This window comes from Cynocephalus volans, chromosome 3, assembly GCF_027409185.1.
Source record: "Cynocephalus volans isolate mCynVol1 chromosome 3, mCynVol1.pri, whole genome shotgun sequence".
In the NCBI taxonomy this organism is placed as follows: Eukaryota; Metazoa; Chordata; class Mammalia; order Dermoptera; family Cynocephalidae; genus Cynocephalus; species Cynocephalus volans.
This window is the reverse complement of record NC_084462.1, coordinates 146,997,333-147,015,751: the sequence shown is the minus strand read 5'-3', so window position 1 is coordinate 147,015,751 and position 18,419 is coordinate 146,997,333. Positions and strand designations below refer to the sequence as shown.

The window sequence follows — 18,419 nt, the reverse complement described above, 5'->3', positions numbered from 1 at the left end:
GAGCTAAACTCTCTGCTTCTACATCATTTGTGAAAAAAAAAAGCTAACCACATTTCAAAGCATTTCTTTTCACTATGCAAAATAAATAAAAAGGCAATATCCTATTTCAGGTAGTCTAAACAAAAATCCCCATATTTTTATAAATGTCATTAAGATTGCTCTGTATCTTACTAAAAATAGTTTATTTCCTTATAGGTCAGAGCTACCAGGCTCTGCTCACAACAAATATCTGCAGCTAGAATTAACTGCCTACTAGGCACAAAATAAAATAATTATTGGAAAGTCTGAGTGTTTCTTTAAAAGTCCATCAAATCAATGCTCAGAAAAACTACAGGTAAAGCTTTTAAGTCAGCTCTGAAGCAGAAACTCTCAGTCATTACTATTGAATGGCTCTTGAAATTAAGACAAACCAACTTTTTATTTTTTAAATATTCTTTTACAAAACAAGATTCACGGTCGAAATTTTAGAAAATGCAAATAAGATTAGAAAAAACAATTTTTAAAAAATCGCCTTTAACCCCACCATCCAGAAATAACTACTATCATGTGTGTATGTATCCTTCTGGTTTTTTGTGTATATATAATCACCTATATTTTTAATCTATAAAAGTTGAATTTTTTAACTGCCTGTTTTCACTTCACATCTCTCTCTATAAATATATACATTTCATATACAAATATACACATTATAAATGGCTGCACAGTATGTCATTGTATGTACTGCACCATAATTTACTTAAACTTTAAATAAATTTTAAAGCATCCCCTACAGTTGATATTTAGGTTTCCAACTTTCACTGTGAAAAGCCCTTTAAAGAGTTCTCTTCCTGTCTGATGTTGCCATTTCCTTACAAAAGCCTTAACTATAAAATACCAAAGATACCACCTAGAAAAAACTCAAAATTGGTATTTTGACCGAAGTTTCTCCCCTAGGGAACCCTCCATCGCTCTATCTTCCCACTTCAAGCTGGCATTCTCCACCGGGCATCTGGACTTCACTCTCATAGAATTCTTCCATTTCTTCTTTCCTCTCTCAATTACAACTTTCCCATTCTCCTAGGGTACATCCTGACTGTGTAGGTGTGGGGAAAAAACTTCCCAAACAACCCTCAACCCCCAACTGGTATTTCAAAAACACATGGGCCTTTATTTTGACAATTAAGTTCCTGTCACCACAGAACTGTGTGCAACCCTCCTTCCAGTGCTGGAAGCAACTAGGCTCGCAGCAGCATCCCGATGATAAAAAACAATGCACGTTTTTCCTCTCCCTCAGAAAGCATCGTGTGTATCACAAGGGTTAATGGCCTAATTCTTTATTATCTTCCCCGTCCACATTCATCACAAGACAGGCTGCCCAGGAAGGCAAGAATGAGAGGTTATTGTTAAGACAGAATGAATGAGACAATGTGCTGTTCTGTTCTTCTGACCTGACAATGTGACAGAGACAGGGGCACTGTGACCAGGGTGAGGCACCGGCTAGTCTCCATGTGTCCTGGCACAGATGCCTCCTTGGGCTGTGGAAAAACAAACCTGGCTCAGGGGCCTCTGATCCCAGATTCCTTCCCCTCAGGGGTGCTGGCGGAGCAGATGAACTCAAAACACCACCGGCAGGACGTGCTTGCTCTCAGTGAATATCCTGGACCTGATTACTGGCTGCCCTTTCCTATCCCAGGTATCCCTAAGACTGGAGCAATGATCAGTATTTTCTTCTTTAAGATATAAATTGTGATGAGCTTCTGAAAATGAGACGCCACATCTAGAATGCCATCTGCACAAGCAGCTCGGGGAGAATCTCAGTTGCTTAGATCTCTAATCATAAATCAGAAACTTAAGAAAACTGTGAGTCACGGCATTTGTATACCAAGACAGCAGCACATCCAGCCCCATAAGGAGCTGTCCTCTTCCTCCAGGCACTGGGGAGGCGGTACTTCTACAGAGGTGTTTCTGGAAGGCGAAGGCATTTTTGTTCATTGGGCTGGCACTTGCTTCCGCACAGAAGCTATTCAAATGCATACTGTATTTTCTGAAAAAATCATGTGTCTCAGAGTTGATAATGAAGACTTTTCTCAAAGACCAGATCTGAGAGCCAAAAGAAAAGGCCACAGAAGAAACCAGAATCCTTCTCTTGGGAGTTCAAAGTCTTGTTCTGCCCACCAGCTTACTTATGGGTTTCTAAAGTGGAGGAGTTTCAGGAAGTTGCTGGAGGTCAAGAGAAAGGCAAAGGTTTCTTTGTAGCACTCTGTTTTTTTTCATTCAAAACAAAAGAGAAATGAAAGAAAAAGAACACCAACTCAAATGCAACCTCAGAGAACACCCCAGATTCCCCGAAGCCAGACTCACTCTGTGGCCACCGTCTGGGGGATGGGTTCATCTAGCAGTTCCAAGCTGTGCAGGATCCAATAGCAGAGCCATGGGCGGCTGGCGTCCAGACACTGTGAGAGAGACAGGGGAGGAAATACACCCTCACTCAGAATCATCCCGAGACACTGCTGAGAAGGCCACTTAGTCCTGCCAGCGTGGCAAAGGGAAAGAAGCCCCCCTTGCTTGAAAAAAATCAGTGAATGAAGGAGGCTTTGCTTTGTGGCCTTAGCCAGGAGCTGAAATAACCGTCTGTAAGAAAAGGACAATGGGATTTTAAAAGAAAGAAAGAAAGAAAGAAAGATCTGGCAGCCCTGGGTCTGAATTCCCAGATGGCAGCAACTGGTGGGAACAGGGTAGACATACGGGGCCTCATTTTACCTTGGTCTCCACCCAGCCTACTCCACTTATTTGTGCTGCCTGCTTGGGCCCTACAGGCATTTGAGTTAGCAAATCCCTGCCATAAGTAATCAAATGCAGAACCCCAAAATAAAAAGCAGCTTAAAACTGGAGCTGCTCTATATAAGGTGGGGCAGGAAGACTGGCATTCACCCTTTGCCTCCCATCCCAACCCCCATCCCCCGACCCCCATCCTACCCCTCCTCCACCCGAGGCTCCTTTGTGAATAGGAAGGCTCTGAGGAATATCATTTAACATCTACTGTAAGTTTGGGCCTAAAGTGTTAAACTGCAAGTAGTACTCTCTGGGATTCACATACTGGTCCTCTGGCAGTACAGAAATTAGATATGTTTATAGGCAAAGGGCTAGGGATGAATAGGTAACTGACTTTAGCCAGCCGTCAAGGGCATCTAGAGAAAGCATGTGAACCCCTCAGCTGTGGTCTTATAGAGGAAGAAAGTCCCACCCCATCTAGGGTGCTCCACTAATTCTGAGGGGATGACAAGACCAGAAGAGACCTGGTTCTGCCCTTTTCAGAAGGGAGATTCCCAGCTTTGTGACAGCACCCTGGTTCCTACCAGAGCCACAGGGCACAATGAGTGAATGTGCAACGGATTGGGCCCAACAGTCTTTTACATTCAAACAGACAAAACAGGAGGAGGACTCAGCTGATGACTCGATACAAAGGGCAACTGGGCAATGCGTTTACCTCATAGGCATCTGTCAGTTGTCGAAGGCCTCTCTTCAGATAATGGTAGTGCTTTTCCCTCTGCAAAACAAGCCTGGAAAGACACACAACACAGCCTATAAGCCTATCCTAATAGCTTATGCTTCCACTCCACACATGGACACACCCATACACACACATGCACGCACACACACTCAGCCTCAGGACGTCCCCCCACAGTCACTGAATGGACAAGCAGCAACTTCTTTAGCCCCAAAGGCCAACTAAACCAGAGAAAAGAAACCCACATCTGAATGTCTCTAGTGTCTGAAAATGTGCTGGCAGATGTTTTGGGTGAGACTGTCTCCTTCACAGTGGACAGCCTCCTTTGGGCTAAATGAAAAGCCGAAATGAGCACATACAGACAGGCATGGCAATCCACCCAAAAAGTTCCTCCAGGATCTAACTAAGCACAGATAACTTATGTGGCTCCCCATCCTGTAAGCAATTTAAATCCACGCCTCACTACCTCCCTAACTGGGTGAGCCGCTGTCATTTCAGTCATTTCTTCTGGGATCACTTCTCTGAGGCCTGCAGTTTGCACTCTGCCTGCCCCTTGGTTATCCTTCTATTATTCCCTCTCTGAAATTCCACCTCCCACGTGTGACCCACAGCCCCAGCCACAGGATTGTGTTTGTATTCTGCAGCCACTTGCTGTCCTTGGCACTGATGTCAGCAATACTGGCTTTAAGATGGAATGTGCCACCCATGGCCACCTGCACAGGCCAGGGCAAAGGACAGAGGTTGCATTTCTTGCTTGGTCTTGCAGAAAGGGCCCCTGTGATTATGGAAGGAAGAAAAAAGAACAGAATGTCAAGACTTTCACTGTGCTTGCTGATTACAAAAATAAATGGAAAGAAAACCATTCCCTTTTCTAGGAGGTTAATTCAACAACTGTTTATCAAACTCCCACTATACCATGCTCAGAATAAGGTCAAAAATATAGTCTTTACCCCTAAAAGTCTTCCAATTCAGTACTGGAAATGAGGTAAGTACATAAATGGATACAATACATGGAAGAAATGAGTAGATTTCATAAAGGAAAAACACAAAATGCAACGGAGGGCTCAAAAGGAAAGGACATCTCATTAAGAAAGGAATGATCAGGGAAGGTTGTGTGAAAGAGGTGGACTTTGAGGTGGGTGGTCCTGGTAGAGGAGAAATTTTTAATTAAAGTTTAAATAGCTGTGGGTAGCAATGGCTACTATATTGTGCAGCACATGTATAAAGTGTGTGAGAGAAAGGTGGGGTAACCAGCCCTAAATACAGGAATGAAAGAGGAATGGTAGAAAAGGCAGCTGAGGCCCTCTTTACAGGGGTCTGGGACATCTGCTGGGGAATTTCTACTCAACTTAGTAGGCAAAGGAAGCCCTAAAGGTTTTTGAGCTGAGAAAAGATGACCAGAACTGTGCTTTAGAAAAAGCACCTGAGAGCGCTAGGTGCTCAATATGTGTTTACTAACTGAACTAAGTGAGGGCTCTGCAGTGGGCAGAGACCTGAGGTGGGAAGAGTGGGTGGCAGGCTGCAAAGAGCTGACCACTTAGGAGGTACTAAGGGCCCAAACAGGCGTGGTGACCCAGGATAAGCTAACTCCGGGACACATGGATTTTAAGGCGCTGGAGGTGTATTCAGGTGAGGATGTCATCGGGCCGCTGAAACACATGAGGCTCAGAAGAGGGAAACAGGTTACGCATACAGATGGAGAATCACTCATCTGCACACAGGTGACAGGCAAAGCCAGAGGAGGAGATGAGAGCGCAGAGAGAAAAGTTTGAATACAGAACTGTGGAAACACCCATCTTCAAGGGCTTGGAGGAAGAAGCCAGTGACCGAGAGAAGTAAGAGAGTTTACGCAAGCAGGAGAAGGACAAAGGCAGCATTAAGTCACAGGCAATCAGGGAGGAGAGAATTTCATGGAGGTATTTAACAGTGGCAGAGGCTGCAGTAAGACTGAGAAAAAGATGACGTACCACAGAGTGGCTGGCAACCTTCAACAGTGTTCAGGACAGTGGGGAGGGCAAACTGTAGAGAAGGCCAGACTCAGTTTCTCTTCCACGAAGACCTGGTGGTCAGGACTCAGTAGCACCCACTCTGTGTGGGCAGAGTGTCTGGCACTGGGGGAGATGCTCCCTAGCACTACAGTTCAGAGGTGGACACAGACAAGTAAATGGCAAGTAGAGCTCTGTCCGATAAAGGCTGTGATCAGGGGAGCGCAGAAGGCTCTGGCAGCACACAGGAAGGCACGCAGGGTCAGGAAATCCTTCCCAAATGGAAAAGCATTGAGGCTGGAAAGGCAAGAGTTAGCCAGGCAAAATGGAGAGGACACCATGGCACATTCGAATCAGTTTAGTTCAGCTGGAACAAAAGTACAAGGGAGTGAGCAGAGAGAAATCAGTCTGGAGAGGTACGGGGTGTCAGATCACACGGGACTCCTGAGCGCATTCAGGAGCTTGGTTTTAAGCCTAAGAGCAAACAGCACTCACTGTGCTATGACATGGATGACGCTTGAAGACACTAGGCTGAGGAAAGAAGCCAGTCACTAAAGACCACATACTGTATGATTCTACTTATGGGAAATGCCCAGAATGGGCAAATCCAGAGACAGAAAGTAGAGTAAGTGGTTGTCAGGGGCTGGGAGAGATGGAAGAACTGGGAGTGACAGCTAAAGAGTACAGGGTTTCTTTTTCGGATGATGAAAATGTTCTCAAATTAATTGTGATGATGGTTGTACAACTCTGTGAATATTGTACACTTTAAAAGGGTGAATTCTATGACATATGAATTATATCTCCTTAAAGTGCTACAGTAAAAAACAAAAGCAAATACATTTTTTAAAAAGAGAGTCAACGAAGTATTTTAGGCATGGGAAAGACATGTTCACATTTGCATTTTCCACATCACACTCGCAGCAGCACACTGAAGGGACTGAAGTGGGCGTAAGACTGGAGGCAGGGAACCAAGCCCCCATCTCAGTGCTCTGTGGCAGCAGTGAGGGAAGAAAGACAACAGAACGGAAAGCCTGAGGTGGTACTGGGGTTGAAGGCAGGTGTTGTTTTAGTCCATTTGTGTTGCTATAACAGAAATACCTGAGACTGGGTAATTTATAAGGAAAAGAGGTTTATTTGGCTTAGGATTCTGGAACAGCTGTGTCTGGCATGGGCCTCAGGCTGCTTCTACTCATGGCGGAAAGTGGGAGGCAGCTGGCGGGTACAAGCAGATCACATGGCGAGAGGAAGCAAGAGAGAGAGAGAAGGTGCCAGGGCCTTTTTAAGCAACGAGCTCTCGTGGCAACTAATAGAGCCAGAACTCACTCATTAATCCCCCTTCCCTAGGGAGAGCATTAATCCATTCATGAGGGATCCGCACCCATGACTCAATCAGTTTCCAACACTGCCACATTGGAGATCAAATCTCCACATGAGTTTTGGAGGGGACAACACAGCCAAACTCCGTCAGGTGTTAAGGTAGAGAAGAGGTGAACATGTTTGAGGGCAAAGAGGAGATGCTGAAAATGCAAAAGCCCTGAGAAAATCCATTAAGGAAGGTCCCCAAAGAGGGGGAAGAAGAGTTGGGGTGCGGGTACAGCAGGAGAGGTGATGCTGGCAGTGAGGAAGGAGTCTACACTCCCAGAGACAGAGGTGATGGGCAGACTGTGAAGCTAGCTAACATAGGACTGTGAGGTGGGGGTGAGGAAACAGAAAACGCATGGGGTTGGCCTCAACTTTCTCAGGAATTAGGAGTCAAGATCATAGGAGAGTTGTGATTGGCCAACGTGGTAAACATGTTAGGGACTCTACATGAGATGCATAAAAGGATCATAAAGCAGTCAGTGAAGGCCCAGCAGAAGCCAGGTGGTATAGATGTGGTGAAGCCAGTCGGCAGCACTGTGAGGTGACTTCTTCCTGAATGATCTTGCTGGGGCCCTTGGCAGTGGCAGCAAGTGGCGATGCTACGGTAAGGAGTGGCAAGACAGGAAGAGCACGACAGCAGAGCGGGGAGGAAATGGAAAGAGTGAGTCGCTGAAACAGCACACCACACCTCTGGCACAGGCTGAGTGGGTCGGAAACCAAGACCAGGATGCACAAGAAGAACTGGGAAGGTTCGAGAGACCATTTATGAGGTCAAGAAGTGAGGGGAGGCTGAGAAACCCTAGCCAGGTGAGGACGAGCACAGAATCCAGAGCCAGAATTCCCAACTCTAACTCTTAATGGCCCCATTCACAGTGGGGTTTTCTAAAGGTTAATTATTTTCTAACTGAAAAACAGTCAAAAGAATTCAAATATGCCAAATACTTTGAGATGCTAAGACACAGGGAAGAGAAGGAAGCACACTCTATACCAGAAGAGAACATTAGCTACCTGATTCGGATAGGTCAAGCATTAAGAGTTCCTTGTAACTAAAATTCTGTGATCCTAAGTACAACGCTGGAGAAAGGCACCAGGTGAGAAGGGAGCTGTATTTTATTGGAATTACCTGTTACCTGACAACACTGTAACTTTGTGAGGAGAGCTCATGCCTGTCTTAGCATCCACCACAGTGCTGGGCACAGAGCAGGCTCTCAAATACCTATTTGTCAAATGAACAAAAGAAAGAATAAAGGAAAATAGTAAGGTCAGTTTCTGACTAACCAAAAGAGACTACCATGGATACACATATCCCTTCAATTTAAAAGAATAATGCTATGGTTTGAATATCTGTCCCCTCCAAAATTCATGTTAAAACTTAATCTCCAATGTCCAGTATTAAGAGGTGATTGGGCCATGAGGGCACAGCCCTCCGTTCACGGATCAATGGATTATCACAAGAGTGGGTCTGTCATTAAAGCCAGTTTGGCTTTCTCATGTGCCCCTCCTCCCGTGATGCCTTCTGCAATGTTATGACACAGCACGAGGCCCTCGCCAGAAGCTGACCAGATGGAGCTGCCCGATCTTGGACTTCCCAATTTCCAGAAACATGAGCCAAAATAAACCTCTTTTCTTTATAAATTACCCAGTCTCAGGTATTCAGTTACAGCAACAGAAAACAGAATAAGACAAATGATAAACCTCAAAGAAGTTAAAATCCAATCAGCAGGGCAAAGAGAAGGGCAATGAGACTGAAGAACGTGTGTATCTGATCTGGACCAAGCGTTGCTCTATGAGTTCTCCAATGTGTTCATACGCACCACACTGCACAAAACCTATCAGCTAAAGGTTAACCTTCCCTATCAGAATTTTTAAAGAGCTAAATTAAACATCTAGGGCCGGCCCGTGGCTCACTCGGGAGAGTGCGGTGCTGATAACACCAAGGCCCCGGGTTCGGATCCCATATACGGATGGCCGGTTCGCTCACTGGCTGAGTGTGGTGCTAACAACACCAAGTCAAGGGTTAAGATCCCCTTACCGGTCATCTTTTAAAAAAAAAATAAAAATAAAAAAAAAAAATAAATAAATTAAACATCTAAACATATCCTTTCATGCAATTAAAACAAAAACAAAAACCTAGAGAAGGACCCCTTCTCCTTGTCTTCTGAGCACTTCTCTCACTCGAACAGGGGCTCTTCAGTCACTAGAAAATGAAGGACCTCAAAGGCAAATGCTACTTCCAGAGGGTAAAAGACTGGCTTACTTCTCAGGATCCCAAAGTGACAAGAAACTGCCTAAAGCCCCACCTGCCCAGAGACATCTAATTGAAGGAAGCTTCAGTCACCTTTTCTTCAGCTTCAGGTTGGTCCCTGGGGACAGGACCTGAGCCAGCCCAAATAGCTCTCCTCCCCTGCTGAACCTCACTCATAGCCTACGAGTCCTGCTGGGGAGGGGCTGATGAGGTCTTTTACCTTGTTTCATCTTTAGCCACAATCACAGGAAGAGGAATTACTTTCAGTGACCATTTCCACAATGAAAACTTCTCTTTCATTCTCATCCATTTAATCATAAACACACACACGCCAATGCTATATACATATGTTACTCCAAAATCTTGGAAAAGGTATTTGTTTTTTGAGTGTTTATCTAGAGCTTAAAGGGCCACATTGCTAGTTGATAGAATTTTAACTTTTCTTTTGAAGTTTCTGATTCTTTCAAATTGAAGGGACATATATCCAGTTTCTTTTGGTCAGTCAGAAACTGTACTAAGAGCCTTACCATATGGACTGAATTGCGTCCCCCAAAATTCATATGTTAAAGTGCTAACCCCCAATGTGACTATGTTCAGGAAATAGGGCCTTTAAAGAAGTAATTAAGGTTAAATGAGGTCATAAGGGTGGGGCTCTAATCCAATAGGATTAGTGTCTTATTGTGCACCAGGGAGGCGAGACACAAGGACCGTGTGAGGACACAGCAAGGTGGCCATCTGCAAGCCAAAGAGAGAGGCCTCAAGAGACACCAACCTTGCTGGCACCTTGATCTTGGACTTCCAGCCTCTGGAACTGGAACTGAGAGAACTAAGAGAAAATAAATTTCTGTTGCTAAAGCCACATGGTTTTCAGGATTCTGTTATGGCAGCTGAAACTAATAGCTTTACCATCCCTTTATTCCCAATTCACTTCTCTCCAGAAACGTTTTCTGCATAGGAAGTTAAAAAAGAAAAACTAGGGCTCTTCCCTTTCTTCCCTGAACAATTCAGCCCCAAAGCCACTCAGGCAGGTGGAGCAGAACAAGATAGGCTCTGCGCAGGAGCTGGGGCGGGGGTGGGATGCAGGGTGTTGGAGCTCAAGTGGAGAGGAGGGCGTCTGTGTGACTGTGCAGAGGACAGCAGATTGAGACACACAAGAGGAATGACCAAATAGGTAAATATATCAAGGATATTAGAAGTCGGGTTTCCACTGTCTGAGAAGGAACTTACAAACATATGTGTACTGAGTAGCGATATAAATTGTATTTCTTCCATGGGTGAGCCGCCCGGGCTTCAAGACCCTTCACAGTGTGTCTCCACCCACTTCTCTGCATCCTCACCTCAGGCCCTCGCTGAGCTCCAGTCACACTGCCTTCTTTGAGATCTGCTCTTTTCCATTTCAGGGCTTTAGCACATGCTGTTCCCTATGCTTGCACCTCCCGCCACCCCCTGACTTAGCCAACCCTACTCACCCTACAGGTCTCAGCTTAAATGTCACTTTCTCTAAGAGGCCTTCCCTGACTTCCTGATCTAAATTAGATCCTCCCTGTGATTCTCTCAGAGCATCCCATTGGTAACTGTGTGTCTGTATTCACTTATTGAATGTCCACCTCTCCCATGAGACTGAGAGCCCAGTAGGGGAAGGACTGTGGCCAGCCTTGCTCAAGCCTGTTTCCCAGAGCCCAGCAGAATGCCTGGCCCTTTGGAGAACCCTCCAGGTACTGTTGCTGAATGAGTGAAAACTGAATGACTTCAAATGAATACAGCAGACTAGAATGAGAGTAAATACACTTCCTTCCCCTAAACCTGGGCCAGCCCTGAGAATCATGCCTTTGTTTGTGACAGATGAGAGGACAGGGGATTCAGTCCATTGTTGGCTCCTATGAACTTTCTAAACCTACTAAAGCCAGGGGCCTCTCTGGTCAACAAGTAAACTTCCAGCATGTAAGTAATAAACCACTTGAGGGAAGGTGAATTAATTTGTAAGGACCTTGGAGAGAACAGTAAGAAGGAATACATCTTCTAAGTGCTCAGGATTTAGGAAATTCTAAAATAACATTATATATATGAATGGCAGAAAACATGAAAGCTAAGCAAGCACCTGTGCGAGAATTGCTCTGAGAGCTTTAATTCAAAGTGTTCTGTCTTCAGAGCCACTGTCAACACTTAATCTCCAGGGCTCTTTGGCACAGGGACATGATCAATATTTCTCACTTGTGAGGAGCACCAGGCCACTTCTGCCCAAGAGAAAACAATTTTAATTCTACATATGAGAGTGAATATGTACGTAATTTGTGCATTTCAGATTTCTTAGTACAGCTAATGTAATAAATGGAAAAAGGTAAATTCATAAGGGCACAGAACAGCAAGAATAATTACTCACCAGGAAGGAAAAACTAACTATCATGGGAAAGAAGGATGCTGATAAACAAAACTGTTGAAAGCACAGTCAAAAAGCTCCTTGGGACTGACTACGTCACTGCAGGATAGGACGCACATTTCACAGCCTCAGAGAGAGGAAAGTCATTTCTGGGAAAGGGAGTAATTGTAGAATGTACTGACACTCAGCTCCAGCCTTGATTTTGAGCCAAACTTGCTATTTGGCTTTGGCTCTGGAAGGCTGAGTAGGCGAATGCCTACTTCAGCATCATTGCGGGCATCCTGGACCTGTGTGTGGCCAGCGGTCCCAGGAGTGTGTGTGATTCTGTCAAATCTCATCAGCATCATGACCTCAGAAACACAACAAGCCATGTCACCTAGATTTACCAATAATATCTGAATAGGCACTTTAGCTAACAGTGAAGGTTTTCCTGCATTATACCGTCAGACTTTTAATTTTGTTTTTTTTTTTTTGTTTTTGGCGGCTGGTCAGTACAGGGAACCCGTGACCTTCGTATTACAAGGCTGCGCTTTAACCAACTGAACTAACCGGCCAGCCCAGACTTTTAAATTTGACTACTAAAATGCTGAATATTGAAATTGTGATAATAATTTAAAATTCTGATAAATTTTCAGATTTATTCCTTTATCCTCGAAGTTCACTGTATGATGGTGGTATTTGGCTTCAGCCTTATATTGATTTAAGTACTTAGCCATTCAGACAAAAGGTGTGCTATCTCTAATATTAATTAGCATGCTAATTAAATTACCATACTTTAATACACTCATTTTCACAGGTGATGATAAAATGGGAAACTGTCAGATCCCTGAGACAAACCCAGAGCCCTGATATATTCTATTTCCACAGGGATCCAAGCCCCTGAGGAACATTTTTGTTGTTTTCCACCTGCACCTGACCTAAGACCAATGAATCGGGAATTTTACTCCTTTACTGTGCTCTCCCATCACTCCCAAAAAACAGCAACTTCTTCCTCCCAAACTATAACCTCCCGTGCTTCCTCATATCTCAGTAAGAATAAAAGAGTCCCAGAGCTCTACTCCAATGGTAGATGAAAAGAAAGTCAAATGATCAAAGGTCCCTGCATGGGAAACACAGGATGTATGTCCACAGAGCCCCACGCAGCAGGTAGTGACTCAGAGCCCAATCAGGTGAGTCATGTGGGAGTACGACCGCTAACAACGTGGCCCCTCCTAAAGCAATCACGCCCCTCACCATCACCAAGTCCCATCACCTCTGGCGAAACTCGGCTTGTACCAGCTTGTGCGTAGGGGCAGCAGAACTGCCTGTGGGGCCATTACATCTAAAACAGCTCATTCTTCGGAGCTATTGAAATAAGTGGCATCATTTGCTAATCTCCAGTTATGGCTCATGACAAGAGGGATAATTCATTCTACTGAGATTTGAACTTTGGGTTAATGCAGAGATTTAGTTCAGCAGTTTTGGGAAAGACTCCTCTAGTTAGCTAATATTTTCCTCCTTTCCTTCCTCAGGGAAAGAAGATGAAGTTAACCTTCCCAGCTGCTTTGCCCTATAAGCACTTACCTTTTCCAACTGCTTTCTGCCTTGGCTAATTAGAAAAAATGTTTAAGGACATGGTAGCAAAATAGAATTGTAGCAAAAAAGACACAAAAGTAACAAGGCTGGAACCATTCATAATGTTCCAGAAGTGCCCAGAGACTGGCCAGTATTTGGTCTGTTTGAAGGTCTTGAGAAGTCAGGAGACAGGACAAAAGAAGGGAGGCTGGACTTCAGACCCTGCAGCTTTCCAACCAGAGTGAATCAGCACACGGCCTAACTACTTCACTCCAAGATTGTCAAAGAAAAGATAAAATGATGACCACACACAGTTTGGGGCAACAGATCAATTCTGAAGGCTGGAAATATAACACAGGATGGTTTCCGAGAAACAGTTTGTGACCAGGAGAGAAATACTAATAAAGGAATGAAATAACCTTATGAAACTCTACTGTGATCACATGACAAAATACTGGAAAAAAGAGAAAATAAAGGTTCAGATTAAATAATAAAATTTCTTCTTATAATTCCCTTTTTAAAATTTCTGATCTTACAGGCCTTAGAAGACTTCAATTTGCTAATCTTCAAGGGACACAAAAGGCGTTATATTTTTCATTTGAAATTTCATCCTTGGGATGTGCTGCACCATTACCAACAAGGACCAGGCTGGGAAGCTCAAACTTCTCACACTTTTCCAGTCAAATAATAATTTACACCAAAGGAACCCATCCTTTGCCATCCCCCTGGACTCTATATCTGTTTCAAAGTGTAATACGAAAAAGGAACACTTGAGAGCTCTCATCTAAACACCAGAGTAGCAGGCCACAACTAAACAAAACCCTGCAGTTCTCTCCATCTTCAGACCTCAGAGATTAGGCCTCGAGGGGCACCTCCATGTAACACTGGGTGGCTCAGTTCAAGTGGACCATCTCCTCTAAACAGAATCCTAATAGAGGGAAGAGGTGGGGTCACAAGCATACCCAGGTAGCCTCAAGGTCAAAAAACACCAGTCTCACAGCAGATGCTCCCCTGTGGTCTGATAGGCTCAAGGAGGAAAGAAGAAAGACTCCTACATGAGGTGCTGCACTCCCAGATCCCCTCAAGCTCCTAACCACAGCTTACCTTGGTACAAGGTGGTTGAAGTTATAAGAACTGAAGACCTCTTGGATCTTTTCTTCTACTTTTGCCTGGTAATGATGCAGGAGATGGGAAAGAGAAAACAAATACAGATGAGACTGAGACAGAAAAAGGCTAGGCCTGTGAACCAAACTGACTCCATTTTCCCTGCAGAGGACACTTTGTTACTTTTCCACTCCTTAGCATGAGGCCCCAGTAGGGCACATGATTACCCCATGGCCTGCCCCAATAAACTGAGATAAGATGGGAACAGATATTTACTAAGTTGCAAAACCCCTCCCTAAGGCTTGTTTACTGTAATTGTAAAAATTAAGTTACAGATTAACCTTAATACCCCTTTAGGAATTCCTGTACACAAAGCTTCAAGGTGACCACTACAATGACCTCCTGGGATAAGGATAATGAACACCACCACCATCTTGGACCTACTGAGCAGTTGCAAGGACCAAAACCCTAACTCAGCATGCACCCATGGCACAACCAGGAATAACAGAATGGACCACCTCCAGAGGCACAGAATGATGACACTGGCCTGCACTCCTGAACCCCTTGCCCTATCAAAAACCCAGAACAGCTCCCTTCAGGGGGCTAGCTTTCCTGTAGCTATGCAAAAGTTATGCACAAGTCTATCTCCTCTTTTAATAAAGCATTGCTTGCTTTTACTGATGGGTGCATTGTTCATGTCTATGACTTTGGGACTCATGAGCTTAATTCAGTAACAAGACGTCTATCAACTTTTCTTCCTCTTGTCACAATGCCTATTGACTGGAGTTGCTTGGTGTGGTTTTGTACGTCACAGTATTATAAGTCTGGATTCAGGCACTCTGCAGGATGACAGGCTTAGGACAAACAAGATAGAGAGAATCCCCTGGACCACGTTGGCATCACAATTGACTTCTCCAATAACTTAATCCATAATACCCAAACTAATGGCAGTTTTGGTGTTTGGCTCCCTGTCACCAGTTACTCAAGGAGCAGACGGAGACAAACACCTTTTGTTCGTGTAGGAGACCAGAACATGCCACCTCAAAATATGATATAGGAGACCAGAATGCACCACCCCAAAATATGTCTCAATTGCATAAGGATTATTTCGAGCTGATTATTTTGAGAAACTGCAGATACAGAAGAAGCTCTGAAAACAGAACAGAAGTTACCCTTTTGTAAGGAAAATTTACATTTATAAAGAAAATCTCCACGTAAGGGTGTCTCCCTCTCTGTACCAGTAAGAGAAAGAAGACGAAATCACAAGAAACTCTAATCAATGGAGAAGGCACCTACTTATATCCGCATAACAAACTTCACTCTCCTTTACCATACTTTTCCTGGTCATCTTTCCATAACTGGCCTCCCCCACAATGTTCTTTCTCTGTTTTTGGTTGAAGATGCTATATTAGCTGCAGTTCTCTACCACCTCTTTCAGAGTTACTCTTTTTTCCCTGGGTATCTCCTGTACACATGAGGTACACATGTTAATAAACTACTGATTTTCTTTTGTACATCTGTCTTTTGTTACAGCAGTTGCAGCCAAGAACAGAGTACAGGAAAAATGATTTTTTTCCTCTCCTACACTTGAAGATTTACTCTTGCCTGCTCTATGAAATTGTTTGGTTGTTCATTAAATGGCCATCCTCAAATATACAGTCAGTTCCTGCCAAGGGTCAGACTTCTTACTGTCAGATTGAACAAGTATTTAGACAATTTCAGTCTAAGGGATTTTGAAGAACATCAATTGCCAAAACACCAAAGAAATAGCATACCTCGTCCTATGTCACACACAAGACTCCATCCATGGTCCCATAAAATGAAAGATCTTAGAAAGTCAGGTCACAAGAGAAACAAGATCATGTGTCTCCTTTGAAGACCACACCATGATGTGGTCTCATAGGAGAGCTTCTGTAAGGACAAGGGTATAGTAATGAGGGAGAGGACTGATTAACAGGATACAATGTTTCACCTTCATCAGCATCCCTGATCTTTGTAGTGAAGAACATTCTAAAGATTTAAAGATATATAATAATCTCCTCCATGGAAAATTTCAAAAACGTGTCATTTAATTCTGAAACACCCTTTGAGCTAAAGTCTCTAGTCCCTTTGACAAGTGTGCAAGAATTATTTGTGACAATGAGGGGAGCAGTGGTACGAACCATATACAACAGCAGCCAATCTAAAATTCACTTACAATGGGTTTTAGGATATACTTTGGTATTTGCCTTTGAACATGAGTTTGAGAGATGATCTGGTTAAGAATGTACAATGCTTCAAAAAACAGACTGAAGTCACCATGAGCACTTAGGAGGAATAAGAAAGTTATCCCAGATTCTTCATAATTCTTTTTCTATTCCAGACACCCAGACGGGACCAATTCAAAGCACCAGCCTAAGTGGAACACAGACTGCATTTCTCAGTTATGCCTGCCTTAGTGTAAGCTGAATAGGATAGAAAAATATACAAGAAACATGTCAATAAGATCATTAAAGAAAGATTGGTCTTTGATATTGTTGGGGAAATTCAAAATTAATTCTTTCAGTAGCTTGGTTTCCCTTTAAAACAGAATCTGCTTGTTATATCAGCTTTACGGATATCAACTGCTCTACACTCCCACTTCTGTAAACTGTGCTTGCTTATCACAATAGCTACTGTACTGGCTACATGAATGCTGGGAAAACAAAACATATTACTGCACTAGCTACATGAATGGTGAGAAAGTGAAACCTAGAACCCAGAAGAGTTTGCCTATATAAACCCTGTAAGACCTAAACTCGGGGCTCAGAGCTTAGAGCACTAGCTCACCTGGGCCCGCAGGTGTAATAATAAGTACCTGACTCTCCAACCTCTGAGTGCCGATTGTTTCTCTTTTGAGTCTATTCCAGAACAATATACTGTTATATATAAGTGAGTTGATGAATTCTGAATGAAACAAAACCAAGTGGGAGGAAAACTTGCTTCCTTTACCCAAACACAAACCTGTTCACATCCAAATCACTTATTAATATTCAAAGGCTAATGGATAGGCCCATCTTCTCCTTAGCATTCTGATACTTAGACATCTAGGGAGGAAACGTTCCAGTCAGGAAATCCTTAATGAGAAGACCCATCTTCACCTCCCACTTGGGCAACAGGAACAGCCAAGTACTAGACAAGGAAAATGGAGGTTTATTCCTAAACTAAGATATCTGACGGAATCATGGAAATATGCCATAGTGCAAAGTGGAAAATGTTTACAGTATTCCCAACATAGTGCCTATTCTCTTTGGATTTCCTAAGCACTCTTCTTCAGAATGAGTAAGTGATATTCCAATGTAGTTAATTATTGACTCATATCTGAACATTCAAATTATGAATTCTAATAAGTACCTGAGTACTACAGGTCAGCTGCTCATAATAATGAACAAATAATTTATTTTCTCTTAAGAACTGTTGCATTTTTTAGCGGCTTTATTGAGATATAATACCACTTAATTCACTCATTTAAAGTGCTCAAATCAATGGTTTTTAGCATATTCACAGTCATGCATCCATCATCACCACATTCAATTTTAGAACATTTTTACTATCCCAAAAAAGAACGCCCACCACCACCTCTTAGCTATCATACCTAATCCCCCATCCTCTCTGCTCCTGATAACCACTAATCTATTTTCTATCCCTGTAGATTTGCCTATTCTGGAATTTCATATAAATGGAATCATATGCTCATAAAGATTCTACAAGAATGTTCATGGCAGCATTACTCACAGCAGCCAATGGAGTTGGAATATGTGGTCCTTTGTGACTAGATTCTTTCACTTAGCATAATGTTCTCAAGGCTTGTCTATGTTGTAGCATGCATCAGGACTCAATTTCTTTTTATTATATATTTTTTTCCGAGTTATATTCCATCATAAGATTATATCACATTTTCTTTATCAATTTTTCAGTGATGGACATTTGGGCTGTTTTCATTTTTTGGCTACTATGAATAATGCTGCTATAAAGGGCTGAGCAAACAATACTCCAAGTATGGCACTTTGGGCATGATGAGTCCTTTAAACTGAAGGACACTGGAAGGGCCTCACAAGCTGAGCTTGCTTTCCTCCAGACTTCACCCATGAGCCTTTTCCCTTCACAACTCTCTAGAGGTAGAAGTTAATTTGTAGAAAACTGATAGTAATGGAAATAGTTTCTGTCCACAGAAATGCAAATTGTATTTGGTGAAACATGAGTACACTTAATTATCACCCTTTGGATACTGACCAGTTGTACATTCATCTGTAAATCTGTTTCAGCATTACTTATCTGACTATAAAT

General features: G+C 43.2%; 2 protein-coding genes across 4 annotated transcripts in view; one reads left to right on the top strand and one right to left on the bottom strand.

Annotated features, from left to right (window-relative positions):
• Window positions 1-13,048, top strand: part of MAX (MYC associated factor X) — a 99,699-nt gene extending 86,651 nt beyond the window's left edge. For both annotated transcript variants that reach the window (XM_063088532.1, XM_063088531.1), the window contains one exon: window positions 12,968-13,048. In XM_063088532.1, the coding sequence (XP_062944602.1) occupies window positions 12,968-13,048 (81 nt within the window). The remainder of the gene's footprint in view (window positions 1-12,967) is intronic.
• FNTB (farnesyltransferase, CAAX box, beta) overlaps window positions 1-18,419 on the bottom strand; it is an 80,803-nt gene that overhangs the window by 48,598 nt on the left and 13,786 nt on the right. For both annotated transcript variants that reach the window (XM_063088526.1, XM_063088527.1), the window contains exons 2-4: window positions 14,115-14,179; window positions 3,467-3,539; window positions 2,341-2,432 (exon numbers count right to left, since the gene is read on the bottom strand). In XM_063088526.1, coding sequence (XP_062944596.1) covers window positions 2,341-2,432; window positions 3,467-3,539; window positions 14,115-14,179 — 230 coding nt within the window. The remainder of the gene's footprint in view (window positions 1-2,340; window positions 2,433-3,466; window positions 3,540-14,114; window positions 14,180-18,419) is intronic.